The sequence below is a fragment of the Diceros bicornis genome, chromosome 22 (assembly GCF_020826845.1).
Source record: "Diceros bicornis minor isolate mBicDic1 chromosome 22, mDicBic1.mat.cur, whole genome shotgun sequence".
In the NCBI taxonomy this organism is placed as follows: Eukaryota; Metazoa; Chordata; class Mammalia; order Perissodactyla; family Rhinocerotidae; genus Diceros; species Diceros bicornis.
Genome location: NC_080761.1, coordinates 53,188,120 through 53,208,169, shown reverse-complemented (window position 1 = coordinate 53,208,169; position 20,050 = coordinate 53,188,120). Strand labels below are relative to the sequence as shown.

The following is a 20,050-nucleotide window of genomic DNA, read 5'->3' as shown; positions in this document are numbered from 1 at the left end:
TTTCACCCAGCTCTTTTTTTTTTTTTAATTTTTAAAAAGTTTGACATAACTTCAAACTTACAGGAAAGTGGCTAGAATTATACAAAGAATTTCTGGATATCCTCTGGATTCCCCTAAATTCCCCAAATGTAAACATTTTGCTGTATTTGCTTTTTTCTTTTCTCTCTCTCTGTCTCTCCATATGTATGTGTGCGTGTGATATATTCTGAACCATGTCCCTTTACCCCTAAATATTCAGTATGTATTTCCTAAAAACAAGGATTTTTTATATAACCATAGTATAATGATCAAAATCAGGAAATCAACATTGAAAAGTTTCTACTATCTACAGACCTTATGAAGATTTTGTCACTTGCCCCAAGAATGTCCTTGTAATAAAACTGAAGACCATGCATCGTATTCAGTTGTTGTGTCTCTGGTCTCTTAATGTGGAACAATGCCTGGGTCTTTCTTCATGTTACATGACATTGACATTGTTGAAGAGTCCAGGCCAGTTATTTTGTAGAAGGCCCCTCAATTTGGGTCTGTCTGATGTTTCCTTGTGACGAGGTTCAGGTTATGCAGTTTTGATAAGAATGCCACACGAGTGACATGGAGTTCTCAGTGCCTGATATCTGGAGGCATGTGCTGTCAATTTGTTCCTTACTGGCAATGTGACCTTTGATCATTTCATTATGGTGGTGTCTGCCGTTTCTCCATTATCAAGTTTACTATTTTATCCTTTTTAATTAAAATATAAGCATTTACTTTGAATTATGTAAATATCCTGTTATTCCTCAAACTTTCATTGACTGGTTTTTAGCACCTATTGATGATTCTTGCCTGAATCAGTTATTATAGTGGTTGGTGATCTAATTCCGTCATTCCTTCTACATTTATTAGTTGGCATTTTCCTGTAAGGAAGTATTTTCCCTTTTCTCCTATTAATTCATATGTCAGTGCAGAGTTATGGATTCTTACTTTATTCAATAACTCATGGGGCCAGCCCTATGGCTTAGTGGTTAAGTGCGCACGCTCCGCTACTGGCGGCCTGGGTTTGGATCCCGGGCGTGCAATGACGCACCGCTTGTCTGGCCATGCTGAGGCCGCGTCCCACATACAGCAACTAGCGGGATGTGCAACTATGACATACAGCTATCTACTGTGGCTTTGCAGAGAGAAAGGGGAAAAAAACGAGGAGGATTGGCAATAGGTGTTAGCTCAGGGCCGGTCTTCCTCAGCAAAAAGAGGAGGATTGGCATGGATGTTAGCTCAGGGCTGATCTTCCTCACCAAAAAAAAAAAAAAAAAAAAGCTCATAATTCTTTACTTAGCACTATTTATTTATTTATTTATTTATTTTTATTTATTTATTTTTTTAAAGATTTTATTTATTTTATTTTTTCCCCCCAAAGCCCCAGCAGATAGCTGTATGTCATAGCTGCACATCCCTCCAGTTGCTGTATGTGGGACTCAGCCTCAGGATGGACGGAGAAGCGGTGCCTTGATGCGCACCCGGGATCCGAACCCAGGCCACCAGCATCGCAGCGCGCGCACTTAACCACCAAGCCACAGGGCCGGCCCAGCACTATTTATTTTTTTTATTTTGATTTTTTGGTGAGGAAGATTAGCCCTGAGCTAACATCTGTTGCCGATCCTCTTTTTGCTTGAGGAAGATTGTCCCTGAGCTAACATCTGTGCCAGTCCTTCTCCATGTTGTATTTGGGACACCGCCACAGCATGGCTTGATGAGTGGTGTGTAGGTCCGTGCCTGGGATCTGAACCTGCGAACCCCAGGCCGACAAAGCAGAGCGGGCGAACCTAACCACTAGGCCACCAGGCTGGCCCCAGCACTATTTATTTTTGATGCTTAGACTGTCCTGAATTTGGCCGATGAGTTCCCTTTCCTATGTCCTTTTTGACATATCCCATCATTCTTTGAGTATTTCCTTCCTTTTAGGCGCGGCAAGAAGTTCCAGGCTCCTCTTGTTTGTTCTCTGAGTCTGCTCTGGAATCAGCCACTTCTCTTTTTAGTAGAGAATGGTATTTCGAAACCAGAAACTGGGCTCTGGGTGCTCACCCTTGTCTTTAAGGTCCATCCACGATGCTGTGTGTGCATCGAGTGTCCGTGTTGTTCATCCCAATTTTCTCTCTCCCTTAAAGAGAGTCTCCCGCACTGCCTTCACGGATACTGCTGGAAGGAACAGCCTCTGCGTGTCCTTATGGACCTGTGTGTGTGTGTTTATGTTGATTCGGGAGTGCCAGATACCGCTCCAGAATGGCTGCTCCCGTTTGCCTTCACCAGCGGAGCATGAGCGGCTCTGTGCCTCCACAAATCCTTGGCGTTGACCAGCCTCCTGTTTTCTGCCAAACGAATAGATGTGCTGGGCTAGCTCTTGTTTTAACTTGCTTTTCTCTGATGACAAATGAGCTGGAGCATCTCTTCACATGCCTGATGGCCTTTGTGATTCTTCTTTGGTAAATTGCTTATTCCTAATAATCCTTTGGCTGTTTTTTCACTGGAGTTCTTATGTTTTTCTTAAGAGTCTGCAGGATTTCCTTATACGTCCTGGATACTAATGCTGGACCCAGACACTGCAGGTACCTTCCCTGAATCTCTCATCTGTCTGTTCACTTTGCCCATGCTATCTTTTGTTTGAACGGAAGACTTCTTTTTTTCCTTTTATTTGTGCAGTCTCTCGCCAGTACTTTTTTCTTTCTATAACTAGGTTAATACCCTTTGTTCCTCCCCATTTGAGGTGTGCTGATATAGCTGAACTCAGCTGCTTGTCCTCAGCAGTCTGTCTTTATGACCTCTTGGCCTCTATTGAATTCTATTAAGAATGACTTTGCTTCTTAGAGTATAAGGCCCACAGGCAAGTACTAGTCAGACATTTATTCAGCAAGTATACGTTGTAGGCCTACTGTGTGTTAGGCACTGTGCTGTCACTGAGTTCAGAGGTTATGAAACTCTTATGGCTTTTCAGAGGTGGAGCAGGGATTTGAACCCGAGTCTGTGACCCTTCCTACCGTGTTACTTCCCCTAGAAATTGCATTTGGTTCCCATAGAACCATGTGTCAGATATCTACATTTCTTCTAACAAATGGCCTAAGAAGGTGAGAGCAAAGTGGTCCCCGCCAGCATCCTGAGGAGGGGGAAGTAATCAGAGAGGAATCGAGGTAAATGTAGCTCCTGCCATCCTGGGCGTGGAGTTCTCAAGGGGCAGGCCCTGAGCTCGCTGCTGGTGGCTGACTCCAGGCTGGGAGTGGAGGGCTTAGAGGAGGCAGGGAGGCTGCCTCAGCCTGCAGGGGAAAGTCTTAGAACAGAACACCAGGCCTGTATCATTCTGATCTTTTCTGAGAAGCTCAAAGCATCCCTTCCAGAAGTGTTCCAATTCTACAGGAGAGAGATGCAGCAAGATCTTCCTGGGGCTAACGCAGAATTTCCAGGCAAGTTGGCTGCCCAAGCCTTTCCTGGTAGTGATAACTGTGGGCAGGCAGTTTCCGCAAATTCCAGTGGAGGGAGGGAGGGAGGGAGGGAGAGAGGGAGGGAAGCCAGTGGGGAGAAGGGCCCGGTGAGGAGGAAATCTGCCTTTGGGCCAGGACCAAGCAAAGCAGAAATTCCTCCTGGGACGACTTTCCCCCAGAGGACAAACACTGGGAAGGCTGTTTAGTGAGCTGTAAAAGCCTGTGGTCCCCGGCACTGCTTCTTGACCCCAGAGCCTTGCATCTCTGTGGTTTCGCTGCTGGTGGAAACCTTCTCCTTGGGTCAGCCCAGGACAGAAGTGTACTGTCTTGCCCCCAGTTCTGGGGTCTCCCGGAGGTCTCCCCATGTTCTCTCCTTGCTCCTGCTGCCCCACTGAATTCGGGAGCCGTGACCATGTGGTTTAGAAATATGCTTGAAAAGGGATTTAATTAGCGATGTCAAATAAGACTCACCTTTAAGCCACCTCGGATCTGTTGGTGGCTCCCTGGAACCTGAGGTTGAGAAGGATTCTGAGACAGATGCCCCAGGGCACAGCAGGGAGAGTAGAGGGGTCTGGGTGCTGCGATCTCCTGTCCCCTGTGTAGATGCATCCATGAACATCAGAACCCTAAAGGATTAATAAGGGGACGATAAGGACGGCGTTTTTGCCAATCCAGGAGTGTCCTTGAGGAAGTCTGTCCATCTCTCTGGCCTTCGGTTTCCCTCGTGTGTAACCCTGGGGCTGACATGATTCTCAGGTTCCCTCCAGCCCTGATGTGCAGGATTCTTCAGGGTGTTGGTTCGAAATGGATCCTGCCCCTTTGAGATGGTGGAGTCTGACCTTGGCTCTGCTTCCTTAGGGTTAGGACTCGGTACCCGTGGTGGCAGGATCCTGGACTGAGTACCACCCAAGGCTCTTCTGGTGATCTCACAGCCCATATCTGACTTTGAGCTTTGGGGTTATTCTCTCAAGGAACAAGTGGTATTTTGGTGCAGAGCCTGTTTGATGTGGCAGTGTAAGGTTTAGATGAGGAAATGCAACATTTTCATCAGGAGGGTGGGCTGTCTACTGCCTCAGAGTCTCAAATTATAGGCCTAGAGCTGGGAGAAAGCTTAGTTTAAAACTGAGAGTGAAAATGTGCCTGTAAGTCACGAATCAGGTGCTATGCTGGAAACAAAAGGCATCTTTGGAGTCCAGAAAGGGGAGTGTTTTTGCCCTTGGTCGCCTTAGTTGTAGATGCGTCATTGGGACAATGGTCTAGATTCTCAAGCATCTAAAACAAGATGGTTTTCTGCTCTCTCAGCTCAGCTTCTTAACTCATAGTTGAACGAGTGCTGTGGGGGTCAGCACACGTTCGTGGATCCTGCTCTGCCAGAAACCGTCCCAGTACAGAAAGGAGTAGGACACACCCCCTGCCCTCGAGGCCATGAGGGTCTCAGGAGGAAGCAGGTGGATAGACTGGCACCCTCACGCCAGAGGGCTCGAATGTAGGCTTGTGAAGCTTGTGATGTGGTTTCGTAAAGGGTGTCGTGGGCAGTGGGAGCAGGGCCTGGTTGGCCCCAGGGACTTGGGGAAAGCTTTGAAGTTCCAAGTTGGAACTTTGAAGGATTGTTAACTTATTTACTTCACAAAGGTTTTGAGGTAAATTATAGGAATACACCCCATAAAAAGGACTGATATAAATAAATTAAAACAAGAGAAAGAGAAAATGTAACTTAAAAAGTTAAGACTAGGGAGGAGTTGAAATGTGGATATTCAGACCGTGGGGCCCATCAGAGTTATTATATCTGTCTCTTTGCAAAATCCAAAAGTGAAACACGTTCTGTGACATGATCTACGTCATTGGAGTGCAGAAATACACAGTCGTTCCTGAGTGTGAGTTGTTTTTCTTGGTACCTCACTCTGAAAGAGCTTCATGGGGGTAGGAAGGAGGTGGTGGTTAGTGAGTGAACCTGTAAAACAGCCTTTCTCAAAATACCGTCCAGGGACCTGCATTCAAGTTACCTAGAGTGATTGTTAAAATGCAGAGTCATGGGCCCCAGCCCCAGACTGACCAAATCAGAAGCTCTGGTGAGTAGTGCCCAGGAATCTGCAGTTTTACGTGCTTCCCTGGGCGATTCTTCATGCACTGCACGGTTTGAGAACCTCTGCAGTAGATGGAAACCTCACTGGCACTTTGAAAGCCAGTGCAGTAGCCATTGAGAGTGCCTGGCCTTTGTTTGAAGGTTGGGTGGGAATTTAACTGGGGAGAGAGCAGGGCACAAGAAAGGGCAGATCCACTGAGGTGGATGGTTCGTTGCTGGTCAGGTCACTTTCTGGTCGTATTTTGGAAGACCTACGAAGTGTGGCAGTTCAGGCACGAGGCAGGGCTGCTACTGAGCACAGAGATGGATGGAGAAACACTCAGCCCACTGTGCCCAATTAGTCCAGTTTCCCCGTGGCCACCTGGGCTCTGCTCTGCAGACCTCTTCGGGCAGGCTCCTTTATTTTTTCAGCAAATACTTTGTTTTTCTCAAGGCCCCCAAATGCGGGGTTCTGAGACCACAAATGAGCTCTGCTTCCTGTTGAAGAAGCGTTTCTCTCCCCGGGCGGTACTAGCAGCTTGGATGGTGAGTTGGCAGAAAGAGCAGAGGGTATTGAAATTGCCTTCTGTGCAGTGTGCCGGAGACAATGTCAAGTCAATATTAGGAATAGATTATTCCTGTTTTCTGGTCCTTGAGCTGTATGTTTTGAAATCTTTATTCTGGAGGACACTTCATTCTTGGGAAAGGGATGAAGGAGGGGTCATGTGTCTTGTCCTTGGGTTATATTTTAAAATAGTTATTGTTCAATTCTAAAGGTATACCCAAAGGTATAAAGAAAAATAGCATGAATATCTGGTTTAAGAAAAAAATCATTTCCGGTCCCTTTGAAGCCTTTGTGAGTTAGTCTTAAAACTCAGAAATGGTTAACATGGGACTTGAGAAATCCCTTCTGGTGGCCCTCTGTCCCATGCTCTTTCATCAGGTTTCCTCAAGGTTTATCAAAATCCTCTTTGTTGCTCGCATGAGTGGCAGGGAGGCAGGGAGCATAGCCGTGTGCCATCCGCTCAGCTAAGGTTTATTGGTGGACTCCGTGTGCACGGCAGCCGGTGGATACTCTCAACTGTGCGCTGAGCTCCTGGAGAGGAGCTGAGGGGACCCGCTGAGGCAGCTGCTTCTCTGCAAAGCCTTCCTTGACTCTCTTCTCTGGCCCAGAGTCGACTCCCCTTCCTTTGCGCCATTTCCACCGTGCTCACCTCTGTCACACTCACCATCATCGTTTGCTTTGCTGACCTTCTTCGCCGGGGGCAGAGACCTCCTCTTAACCCAGCCCCCCTGCGCGCGCCTGACACCGGCTGGCACGTGGTGTGTGCCAGCTGGGTGCATGTTTGAATGGATGTGCTGCTGTGAGGACTTCAGGGAGGTGGAGGAAGAGGAAGAGCCAACCTTGCGTGGTCCCAGAAGGCTTCCTACGGGAGATGATGTTTGAGCCGAGGCCAGGTAGCTGTCGGATTGGTGATTATGAAGTCCTTGGAGAACTCTAGAGAGCTTCTCCTCCCAGCAGGATGGAGAGAAGGTTTGGGATGAGCCCCGTGTGGGAGGTGGTGCTTCTCATTTCTAGTCTGAGGGGCTGTAAGGGCACCGTGAGTTCGAGAGACCACTGCACACAGCTGTCATTCCCAAGCCTGGCTCAGCTTGCAGTGCATGTCTGGGCTTTGGAAGATTGGTACAGAGACAGATGGCCCAGCCACATAAGCCTGTGGGACAACACGGCAGTTTGGGGGGAGATAATTTGAAGACAGTGCCCCTGTGCCATGTACTGTCAGGACTGAGGCCAGGCCGGGACATCCTAGCATCCCAACTTACAGGACCAGAAAGCCTTGGGCACTGCCTAGTCCCACAGTTCCCCAGTGTTTGAATTTCATTGCCCAGGAAATTTTCAAAAGAAGCTCAAGGGCCTGACCCTTGGCTGCCAAATAAGGATTTTTAAAGAATTAAATAAAAAAAAAAATCAGTTGAACTCCACCGTGATCATTTCATAAAAGAAAGGACATTTCAACATTGAAAGAGTAAGAAGCACTTAATCTTGGAAGCAGGGCATTCTGATACATTGATTACATTCAGCTCAGTGAAGAATAACGTGCATTGTTGACTTTTACCATTTTGTCTCAGGCTGGTGAAACATCGTCACAACCCAGCATCAGGCAACGGGTCATGTCTTGATCACTGGCCCATCCGTTGGGAAGCAGTGACTAGATGTTCCAGCCTGTTTTGCTGAGGCTGGAGGACAGAACTGGCGGTTCAGCCAGCAGGAAAGTGAGGCAGGGAGTCCATGCTGGGCGGGCTCTAGATTAGCAGGGCTGTGATGGAGGGGAATGTGTGTGTTTGGGTTTGCCATGCCGGGCAGTGGAGTGGTGGAATTTGTCTGAGTTGAGCTCACACATTGAAGTTATTGAGTGACTTACACGCAAGGCCGTGACCTGGACTCCCAGCTGAGAGGCCCACGTGGCGGGGCTTTAGCTGGGGGAGCCGAGGACAGGCTCACATCTGCTCATCTGCTTATGTAACCCTGCTTCCCAGCTCCTAGAGCCAAGAAAACACACAAGGCAGCGCAGCGGGGCCGAGGGCCTGTGGTAGCACACGCCATGCGCTGCACAGCAAGGGAGCCTTGGCTTGACCTGAGGACTGTCACGAAGCCCTCAGCCCTCTGCTTCCTCGCCTCGCCTCTCCCTGAGGCCCCGGGGAGTGGCTCTGAGACCTGGTAGCAGGTCTGTGTGGTTCTGGGCAGAGCTGGTCACCGCCCTCCTGGAGTCCCAGCTCTTTGGACTTTCTCATTGTGACAGAGCCAGGCGTGTAGCTTCAGTGTGGCAGAAGATGTGCAGGGCACCCAGGGGGGCCTCCTGGCTGGCACTGGACCCAAGAAGGCATTTGGCTCCAGGTCTGGAGCTGCCGCTGCCTGCCAAACACTGTCCGTTCTCAGAGGTGTGAGCCGCAGGATTCTCAGAGCTGTGGAGGCTTCAAAGAGAGAAGGTGGGGAAAGAATTGCCAGATTGGGCAAGGAGGGCAGGATTGGGGGTTGTGAGAGGGGTGCAGAGAGGAGCAGGAGAGTGAGAAGAGGCTGTTCAGTGATGCAGCTCTGTAGGGAGCCATTGGAGGATCAAGTGCCTTGGCTAGCCTTGAATCAGCTTCAAGGTTCAAGGTTCAGCCAGGTTCTCTTAGGTTCTACCACATGCTCAGCAGGAGATCCGTGAGGTCAGGAACTGTCTTGTCCATCCCATCACCTCCTCTCTACCCCTCCACCTCCCTGGACCTGGCATACAGCTTGGCACACAGTAGGTGCCCAGAAAGTATTGATTGAAACAAATTGAGGGGCCAGCCCCATGGCGTAGTGGTTAAGTTCAGCGTGCTCTTCTTCGGTGGCCCAGGTTTGTGGGTTTGGATCCCAGGTGTGGATCTGTACCACTCACCATGCCATGCTGTGGTGGTGACCTATATAAAAATAGAGGAAGATTGGCACAGACGTTAGCTCAGGGCTAATCTTCCTCAAGCAAAAACAGAGGAAGATTGGCAACGGATGTTAGCTCAGGATGAATCTTCCTCAGCAAAAAATAAGAAAGAAATTGAAAATGGCCTTGATATATATGCAGGAAAAGTTTGCATTAAACAAACACTTCGGAAAAGACTCTGATTTGGCACTTGAGTAGGCTCTCATGGATTGTCATATGCTGTTGACGCCTCCTGTGTGTGAGTATGTGTGAGTGTGTGCTGAGGTTGGGGGAAGGGGAGGGGGAACAGAAGATGGGCCACTCAGCTTATGAGCTCCTGTAATTGGGTGGACAGTGGTATCAGTTGCTGAGGGAACCCTGGAGGAGAAGCAGGTTTGGCCATAGGTGGTGGTGTGGGCGTGGAGGAGTTGAATAACAGTTCATTAGGGGCAGATTGAGGTCCAGTCCCTGCAATTGACAAATGGGAAACCAGCATCCTGAGAGCGGATGGTACTTGTCCAGAGGTCATCCAGCAAGTTGCTGGTAGAGCTAAAGCAGGGCTCAGGCATCCTTTCTCCTGCCCAGGAAACTGTACCTCGGGACCACCTTTCTGGAACACTTGAACGGGCAAAACTAAGATGCTTTCCAGCCTGCAGGTGTCTGCTCTGGGGGGGTGGCTAGGCAGACCAAGTGTGAATTCCTGTCTTCTGGGTTGGTTTCAGAAGGTGTGAGCAAGTTGGTAGGGTGATGACAGTGCAGATGCCTCTTGCGTTCCTGAAAATGGAGTTATGTTTAGCAGCATCTTCAGAACCAAGGGTGGGGCAGGGCTGGGGGGCTGCAGATGTTGTGGGGCCCTTTGAACTGAGAAGAGCCCAGTGACGGGTCTGTTCAGTTTTTCACAAGTGCGCTGTGCAGCAGGGCCTCCCGCAAGCTTTTCCCAGGGTTGGGGAGTCGAGCAGCCCAGGCCTGGGGGGCCTTGTAGGGACAGGCTACCTCCGTGAAAGCCCCAAGGCTTGTGAGGATGGCAGGTCCAGCTCCCCACTGCCCAGCTTGCCCAGTAAGAATCACCTGGTTAGTTACCTGGGTCCTTCACAAGATCTGCCTGGGCAGACTCTCTAAGGCAGGGGCCTGAGATTCCATATTTTTACAATTGTCTCAGGAGATTCTGATGATAGGTTTGGGGAAAACTGGTTTAGGGTGACCCTTTACTTAGTCCTGGAGCACAGTACCTACTCACCTATGGGCCCTTGGGAGGTTAGAGCTGGGTCAGCAGAGAGTCGTGTCAGGGACTGATCTGTGAGGCCTGGTCCCTGAGGGACCAGGGCTTCTGGAGCCCTTGGGGTCTGCTTTCGGTCCCAGGCTCTGTGGTAGTGAGGAGAGCAGGTAAAGGACAAGCCAAGCTGGGGCTTTGATTTTAAGATTCTGGCCTCTCTCTCAGTGCAAAAGTGCATGGTAGAGGGCAGAGGGAAAGGCGTTTCCGGCAAAGGGAAACGTGTGGACGTGGGCCTGGTTTACCGGGATGGGGGCAGGTAGAACTGAGCCTGAAGGGCCTGGTTGCCAAGCTAAGAGGTTTGGCCTTACCTTGTTGAAGGCCACACAGCCTTAGAGCCATCAGAGGTTTTTAGCAGGAAAGTAATGTGATCAGAGCTGTGTCTCAGAAGAAAATAAACGAATGGGAACAGGTCCCGTGATGACAGAACTGGGTCAGCGTCAGAGGGAGGGAAGATGTGAGGAGTCCTGGGGGTACCCAGATGGGGAGAGGAAGATTGCATGGCAAGTCCACAACTGCTGATGAATGTCACAGCTTCCTTTCCTCAGGCTGTCTCATTTCAGGAGGGTGAGTGATCTCTGGGGACAGGGGTGCTTGAGAGCCACATAGTATTGATAAACATGGCAACAGAGTGCTGCACACTGGGCCCCGGGTGGTTCTCACCAGCGTGTTTCAGATCAACTTGCCCTGAGTTTGTGGTCTGCGTTCCCAGCTCTGTTCTGTGGGTTCTTCCCTTTGTTCTCGTGGCTAGTTTGCTTCACAGGTGAGGCTGGTTACATTAGAGTAACAGTTCCCAAAGTGTGCTCCCTGATAAATGGCTCTCTGGCCAAAGAAGCGTGGGAAATCGTGGGTTAAACAAAGTGAAAGGAGTTTCTTGACTGCACAGCTTCTCAGCACCTTTGGTCGTCACTTTCCAGAAGCAGGATTTAGTATGCAGAGTTCCCACCCTGACTTCAGCAGGGGACATGTTCTTCCATTAGGCGTCTCGCTGGGATTGGTGTTTCCTGGAACTCACTTTGAGAAAGTCTGGCCTACGGGGAGTACTGAGGGCCCGGGTTCGAGTCTTGTCTCTGTCCCCAATTCCCTGTGTGTCCCAGGCCAGTCATCTTTCTCCTGCCCTCATCACTTGTGCTGCGCAAGGGTGGTCCTAGCCTTGCAGGAGTCGGCCTTCTCAGCTCCACCAGCTTCTACTGCGAAGACAAGGACTTCCATGACCGAATCTGGATCTTGACCTCTGCCTTTCCTTCTGCTTCTCACCCGCAACTAACTCAAAGCTTTCATCAATTTTTCTTCTAAGCTAAGAGCTCTCTTGCTAGCTAATTCCTCTCATCTGGAGCCATGTGCTTCTAGGCCAGAAACTTGGGCATCATCCCTGACTTTTCCTCCCTTCTTCATCCCCTTTGTTAGTACTTCATCCCCTACTTTTACTAAGTATTCTTCTTTGATGTTCTTTCCAGCTCTTCCTTCTCTGGGGTCTCGTTTCCTCCAGTCCCTCTGGCAAGTGTCTTTTATCTGTGTATCAAGTCCCTTCCTGAGACATGGAGTCCTCAGGGCACTCCTGGCTACCTTCTGGTTTGAGGCTGATTTACACACACACACACACACACACACCCCTCCCCAATTAGGCTGGATTCAGCGAGAACCTGTCCAGGGCCCCACAGCCGGGAGGTGGCCGGACTAGGTCTCAACCTCGGGATTCTGAGAAAGTGCTTTCTCCTCCCTGCTCTCTGATCCTTACAACAGCCTATCGGGAGTCTGAGCAGGAATTACCCCATTTCCATTTAACAGCTGAGAAACATAGACGACTGTGTGTCCTGGGCAGATGAGTGCTTCGTAGGGTGCCCAGCCATCCACGTTTGCCCGGCAGTGAGGGGTTTCCTGGGATGATTGGCCATGCTAGTGCTGGACGTGAGTGCCTTTTCCACTGCCCCACTGCCTTACAGGACGAGATGTCTCTTGTGGCTGTGGCCTGTGGCCGGGCAAGTTCTGTGTCGGGCTAACGTCTCCTTCCTCCATCTCTCTAGTTGGCCCCATGCTGATCGAGTTTAACGTGGCTGTGGACCTGAAGCGTGTGGCAGAAGAGAACCCGGAGGTGAAGGTGGGCGGCCGCCACACCCCCAAGGACTGTGTCTCTCCTCACAAGGTGGCCATCATTATTCCATTCCGCAACCGGCAAGAACACCTCAAGTACTGGCTCTATTACTTGCACCCGATCCTTCAGCGTCAGCAGTTGGACTATGGCATCTACGTTATCAACCAGGTGAGGTCGGGGAAGATGGAGTGAGGAAGGGCATGTGTGTTTGCAAATATGTAAAAAATGAGGGATGAGGGAAAGGAAGTGATTTTCTCGACATTTAGCATTTCACAACCCCACCACCACCACCCTCCTTATCTTATGCAGTGCAGATGAGCTAAATGCCATACAAGGTGCTCACTTGTTGCTGTCAACTCTTTTAGGCAAGGGAAATTGCTGGGGTGTTTTGCTTGTTTGTTTTGGTTTTTGGAAGTAGGCTTCCAGCAAAATTGAGAGAAAAATGAAAACCCTAATTCTCCCCAAACAAAGCACCGATCATTTCCTGTCTTTGGGCAGCTGTGTATTTTCCTTTTAAAAAATAAAAACACTCATTTAGGTGTCAGACTTTTAGGTAACTTGGAAATCTTCCAGTCTAACTGCAGCTTCTGGGGCACCTGCGGGAACACGCCCTTGGTTCTGGCCTGGATGCCAGCCCCCAGCAAAATGTCTGGGGAAGTCTGATTCATCCACTGCTGAGCATCATGTGGACTGAGCCAGGTCTGAGAAAAGAGAGCTTCTCCCTGTGTGTCTGATCCTTGTGTGTGTTGGGCTTAGCCCTGCTTAGGACACTAATGTCGAAGACATGTCAGCCTTCATCACCATCACCTGGAGAATCAGATTGATCTAAGAGGCAGTTTCTTGGAAATAACTTTGGTTATTTCCAGTCTGTTTGAGAAGTGTTGTTGTTTTTCCAAAAGTATAACTTTGGTATTTCAAGTTTATCCCGAATACTTTAATTCGTATCTTTAGACTGTAACCTTATAGGTGCAATAACACATCTAACTTATCTATATACCAAATTTCATTGAAATTCATCTGAAGAGACAGTATGTCCATTTCTAAAAGGCCCAGTGTCTATTTCATTTCAAGATAAACTCTGGATCTGCTTGAGGTAGTAAGATTGTTGGTAGTTGACAGTTTCCATCAAAGTTGAGGGACTTTGCATGCCTCCCCTTGGACCAGAAGGGAAGCTGGAAGCAGCAGTGTGTCCACCGAGGATTTCTGAGGACTGCTGTGGTGTAGTGCCGCACCAGTTGCTGCAGAGAGATTCTAAAGAAGTGTAAGATCCCATTCTCCCTGTCCTGATGCTTCCATCCCCACTTATGGCAAGTGGGACCCTTCTAGGGAGCAGTTACAATCCCAAATAGCATGTGATTGGATGGTGGCTGCCAAATGTTTTGGAAGCTCAGAGGAAGGAGAGAGCAATGGCCTGGAGGTACCAGGATGTAAACTAGGTTCTAAAGGCAGGAGGGAGACATGAGCCTCTCAGCTGGGGCCGGTGAACAGGGACTTCAAGGCAGGAAGGAGCCTTGCATGTTCCTAGAGTGCGAGATGACCATTGGGGCGGGAAAGCAGCAGAGCTTATAGGGCCAGATGCGGGAGCTGAGTCTGTCAGATGGGAAAGAGCAGAACAGCCCTGTTACAAGGGGACTGAAGCACCAGGTGGGAGAGCAGGTGGTGGGCAAACCCCTCAAGGCTGTTTGAGTCTGTTGGCCACATGAGGCATGGACCAGGGCCCTGAGAAGACCTGCAAGCAAGACAGCAAGGCGGTTGTGGCTCGTCTTAGAAGAATGTTGGAGAATGTGAGAGAGAACAGGTAAATGCCCTGCAGAATCCAGGCCACTTCAATCCAACAAGTATTTGTTTAAGAAAAGCCCCCTCATCAACGAACACTTGTCTGATGCCGGTGAGCACATTTTGATCATGGCCAGATCCAGGAGCCCATTATTAAAGCAATGGCAGTGGCGCCTGGAAGAGGAAGCCGCCATCACCGGGAGCCAGCAGGGATTACTAAGAGCAAGCCGTGCCAGCTGCATCTCCTTTCTTTCCTTGACAGTTATTACCCAGTGGGTGAGTGATACACTGTAGACACAGTGTTGTCAGATCTTATTCATCAAGGCCACTGACGGCCTCCCGCAACTCTGCCTGAGCAGAAGATAGACAGCTGTGGTCTAGATGGCATATAAATTAGATTAAAATACATACTTGGGTAAAGAGGGTAAAAGAGTTAGTGATGATGCCACGTTTTTGAATTTAGGTGACTGTGGTTAGGGAAGACTAGAGGGGAAGAAGCTAATGTACAGGTATGTTATATTTTAGGTGATTGTAAGACTTCCCTGTTCAATGATAAGGTTAAAACAAATATTGGACCAGTGAAATTTAACCACCATCTTAAATTCCTGTGACGCAATTTATATAGATAATCCCCAGGTTTGAAACAACACATTTCTGAATGTCCTATACCAGCTATATGCTCCTGTCTGCCCCAGTCCAAGCTGGCGGAGAAACTAAACAAGCCGAGTTCGATCAGCGGCACCGCTGTGCTGGCTCACACTGGGCACTGCCTGAGTTGGGGCTTCTCCCAAAGTGTGCTTTCCAAGATGGAGATCTGAGGCCATGTGCCTTTGAGGAATGCTGGATTGAATGATGTGAGGCAGGTCGCATTCCTGCAGAGCCTTCAGGGTTCTAGTGCACGCACATTACAGCCCCCAGAAGTACTCAGCATGCCACGTGGGGTTTCCTGAGCTAGTCTGACTGGAGAACTGCTTTCCAAGAACCATCTCAAGCAATGACTGCTCTGTGAATCACATTTTGGGGGAAGCCGGCAGCCCCCCACCTCGTTATTCTCCCTAGGATGCTGAAAACCTCCCATTCTTCCTCCCTCTCCTGTCTTTTCCCACTTGCAACTTAGCGTCGGAAACAATTTTTTTTTAGTTTTTCAAACATATTTATGTCTTTTTTTTCTCTAGTCTTGTCAGTATCATCTCCCCCACCCCCTAATCAGTGTCTTTTTGCCTCTTCATCTTTTCCACCTCAGGAGAATCTTTCCTCTTCGTCTCCCTCTCCTCCGGCTAATCTTGTTTCTTCTGCCCCAGCTCTACCCTGATGAGTTGTTTTGGGAAAATATGGTGTGGCTTCCAGATGACCAAGTCAAAATCTGCCCTACCTTTCTGGTAAAGAATATTATCTGTTTGATAGCTATAAAGAAGACGTAATAAAGTGATGATAGGAAACGTAAGCCTCAAAAAGAAAGAGGCGGAAGGTGAAACATTGGGAGCGTGCCACGTTTCCAATTCAAGAGTGTCCCGTGACCTCTGTTTCATAGTTATGCTCTGAAGAGGAAAAAAGGGAGTTCGTAGCATCCGGCTTTGACCTTTGTGTACCATTTGTTGAGCAAACAGACATCATTAGAGCCTCTCAGTGTCTCCCTGTCTCAGACACCCTGCTGTCATTTTGACTCTTCATTCGTCCCCCCAGCCCATTTAAGGTGAGAGAGAAAGAGTGCTTAAAATAGGAGGGGCCTCAGAGACATCTAGTCCGGGGGTTCTCAAAGAGGATGTTAAGAGCCGAATCTCCTTCTGCCCCATTAAAATGCTACACAACTGCCCACTGCCGCCCATCTGGAGCGGGTCACAGTGGTGCTGTCCTACCTGAAGTGGAGCCATGTCCCGTCTCCACCCCCTGACTTCCCTGCTTCAGTCTTTGCTGGGATTTGCCTGGACCCCTGAGCCCAGATAGTGTGAGAACGTCTGCTCTATTTCACCGGTGAGGAAACTGAGGCTCAGAGAGGGGAAGGGACCGGCAGAAAGTCACATGAGTAACAGTAGGGCTGCAGCTCAAACTCCTGCCACTTCCGAGGTAACTCTCCTCAAGGCCATTGAGTCCCTTCTTAGAGTGTTTCTCGAAGTTGGTATCCAGGGCTGGGTTCTGGCCCTGCCACTTCCCAGCTCAATGACCTTAGATATGGATTTTTTAGACTTTGATGGTTTCCTCATTGGCGGGAGGGCAAGGTTTTAGTGCCTACTGCATGGGGCTTTAAGCACCTGGCATGCAGAGAGCCCTTAGTAAACATCAGGTGTTACTGTTGACTTGCGGCCCCCCGCCCTCCCCATTCCTCCTGCCTGTTTCCTCTGCCTGCTGCTGTGGTGATACACTCCATACGGTTCTCCCTGCCTCCTGCCTCACTCCCACTAAGTACCAGCCTCAAGACCCTCCCTCCCATGTGTGTGGCCTCCATGGGGTCAGAGGAGAGTAGATAATGACGTAAAACAGAGAGCCATCAGGTGACAGACTCTCAGGGGATGTAGGGACGTGTCAAGCCTACCAGCTTCTGCAGAGTAGGATTGTGTCTGAAGCTCCACACCCAGGTGGGAGCTTTCATGGGCTTTGATGGCCTCTACCCTGTCCATGTTAAGCTATTAGCCACCTCCAGTCACCGTAACAACTTAGGTCTCACGATAAGTGAGGGCTGGGGAGGCTCTACCAATTGAGATGGAGAACAGCAGCATTGCTGTGTGTCCTCAGGTCTCCTCCACCTCCCTCCTGCCCTAGCCCCGCCTGTTTGAGAATCCCGTTAGCGTTCCGGCATTTCTAGCCTGTTGGAGCCAAAGGTGGTGCTCTGAGCACAGATGTTCACCCGAGGGTCAGCGCTGGGACCTTGGTGCTGAGGTGGGTGTCATGATGTCAGAGCAGATTGGGAGGTGCACACTGTACTTCCTCATACTTTAATCAGGAAAGGAAATTGTGAAACCACCTAAGGTGACGGGAAGGCAGGGTGCTGCCTGGCAACACTAGCCCTGAATCAGAAATACAGGTTGATTGTGTGATTGACCATCATAAAAGTTACCATTGGGTGAGGAATGCAGGCCCAGTTGGCCAGGTGGATTTGTAATAACCATGGCAGCCCTTTGCCCCAGAGCCAGCACCCAGGACTGGTCTCTCCAATTCTATTCATATGTCCTTTGGGGCCTCTGATCTTACTCAGCTGCCTGAGATCTTTCTAGTCCTGACCGAATCACACCCTCTCTTTAAACCCTTCAGTATGTCCCCACTGCCCACAGGCAAGGATCTAAAGGGTCTGAGGCCCTGAGCTCAGCATCCAACTGGACTCTGCAGTCCGGCCCTGACCTACCTCCAGCCGCTTCCTCCTCAGGCCCCCTGTATGCCGCAGCCACACAGGAGTCTCCGTCTTCACCAGACACTCTCTGCGCCTCCTCCTGCCTTTGCTCTGCTGCCCTCTCTGCCCTGCTTGCTGGCCTTCCCTCTCCTACTTGCTCTCTTTCTGGCCACCATTTAAGGCACCCAACCTTATTAGCTCTGGGAAGCCCTGGAGAGGAGCTGACTTCTCCCTCCGGGCTGCTCCCAGGCTGCTTGGTGCTTTCTGGTGAGGGGTGAGAGATGATGGCCTGTGTGCGTGCTCACCCCAGCCACGGCCCTGGGCTCCGAGTCCTTCTGTCTCCCTGACCACACGGCTCCATGCACAGGCCAGTGCTCAGTCAGGGTTTGGAGCACCGACCTGCTCCCTGTGGCTCCTGCCCACCCTCTTACACCTTCTCAGGACCCCGTGCTTCTGTTTCTCTGGCGTGGTCTGTGCCTCTTGGAAATGAAGTCTCCTTTCCCAGTCAGTCCAGGTCGTGACCCTTGGGAACCTGCATAGCCCCTCCCCGGGACCTCTCCCTAAAGCTTCCTGCTCCTTGCTGACCAGAGCAGGCTGCCTGGGGCACAGCCCTCTGGTGACCTCCCTTTTCAGGAAAAATGCAGAGAACCAACTTTAGCCCTGTGGTTGTGGATGGTCATAAAACTTCTTTATGGTCCTTTGGGCTGAACCTCTTTCATGGTCTCACTTTGAATTTTGACCCTAATGACCCCTCTGTGAGCCAAATGGGAATTCTCATTGTTCCTGCTGAAGGAATGCTCTCGAAGGTAAGTAGCTTGCTCTGCTTGGGTCCCATGATGGCTGGGTGGCCAAGCTGTGAGTTGGACAGAGATCACCTGAGGCCTACGGAATGCCTCATTGTGCCATGTTGATTCCCCGAACACTTGCTTCCCCTCACCGAGGAACAGTTCCACATCCACTTGGCATGACAGGGGCAGCAGCCTCAGCACCCTGGGGAGGCTCACCCAGGTTTCATGCTAACAGGTAAACCCTGGCCTGAAGGTCTTGAGGGGAGCAGCGGGGGTCCCAGCTACTGCCTGAGGAGTCTTCGTCTCCCTCTGGGATTTTTCCCCTCTTCGTTTTCATCTGTGCACTGTTGGGAGGAGGTGGCAGGCTGCTAGTCTGGGGCCAGATGTGGGCAGGTTTGGAGACAGCCCTTTGTACCCTCAGTGAGCGAGAGCATCTGTCACCACACCCCAGCAGCTTATCTCTGTCACTGGGCCAGGCAGCTGGTCCCTAAACAAGGCCAGGATGAACTGGGGTGAAGCAGGCTCATGAGTGCACCCCGTTACTGAGCACAGCTGCTGGACCTGTGCCCCGACTGGTTTGGTTTCTGTCTTGATTATCTCTGTTTACCATCTCCTGTCCCTGCCTGCCATGTCCTCCCGAGCTGTCAGCGCCCAGATGGATGTGTGCAGGAATGGCACTCGGGAGGGCCGGGGCTGATGCTGTCCTGTGTACCCCTTCCTCTGGGCACTGGACATTTTGGACCCTGGGGCCCAGGAGGCTTGTGGGAAGGTGGGAGTAACTGTTTCAGTACTGCTTGTGTGCTGCCCCAGCCAGCGGTCATCGCCTTTGCTGTGTGTTTCCCCCTCTGTCCGGGGCTCTGTGTTCCCCTGGGGAAGGTGTCGAAGCACTTACAGGTACTCACAGGCTGGTAAATCGCCTCCCTGGCCTTTGTTCTGGGAAATGCCATGTTCTCTGCTCACCGTTGACTTCGTGTGGGGGAGCGACAGCTTATGAGGAATGTGCCTCTGTCCTGGAGCGAGGGTGGTCAGAAGGGGCCCTTTTCCTTTGCAGCCTCGACGCTCGCCTCTCTTCCTTACCTCTCCCTTGCATCCATCCTTCTCTCTCGTTTCTTTTTCTTTTTTGTCTTCTGGTGGGGGCCCTTTTGCCTTTACTTGTTAATTCTGTTTGTAGCAAAGCCAGCTGAAGGAAGAGCTCCTCTCTGTGATCTGCTTCTTGCTCTCCACCTACCTCCTCTTCTGTACCCTCCACCTCCTAGAGAGAGAGAGAGAGAGAGAGAAAGAGAGAGGAGTGCCGACCTAGCCACTGCTGTGACTGCTGCCGCCGCCGCCACCACCGCTGCCACCCTGGTAATGTCCACACGCCCCAAAGCAAACCCAGAGCTGGGCCCTGCAGGTCAGGGGCAAGCTGTGTAAATAGTCCTGTGAGTGTGCCATCCTCGGGTCCTGGGGTCTCCCAGGCATAGCCGTGGCCTCTGTGGGCTCACGCCGACATGCCGAGGTGGAGCCGGCCCACTGCGTGAAGGTCTAAGGGGCTTTGCCTTAAAATGAAGCCTCAGTTGAGCTCACACTGTCTGTGTATATATTTGTATCCTGCTTTTTTCTTAAATTCTGTATCATCAGCATCTTCCCATGTGATTTCATAGTCTTCATAATCACCACTCTCCATGCCGCCACAGTAGTTGAGCATGTAGTTCTACCATAATTAACTTAGCCATTCCTCTATCAAAAGGCGTTTAGATAATTGCCACTTTCTCATTTGTGTAAATAATACCATAACGAACATCTTTGAGCCTGAAGCTTATTCTGTGTTTGCTTCTTTCGTATTTAGGATCATTTCCTCTGGCTAGATTT

At 50.3% G+C, this 20,050-nt stretch overlaps 1 protein-coding gene across 1 annotated transcript in view; it reads left to right on the top strand.

Annotated features, from left to right (window-relative positions):
• B4GALT1 (beta-1,4-galactosyltransferase 1) overlaps positions 1-20,050 on the top strand; it is a 49,899-nt gene that overhangs the window by 14,795 nt on the left and 15,054 nt on the right. Inside the window, exon 2 of the mRNA XM_058565960.1 lies at positions 12,246-12,481. Within this exon, the coding sequence (XP_058421943.1) occupies positions 12,246-12,481 (236 nt within the window). The remainder of the gene's footprint in view (positions 1-12,245; positions 12,482-20,050) is intronic.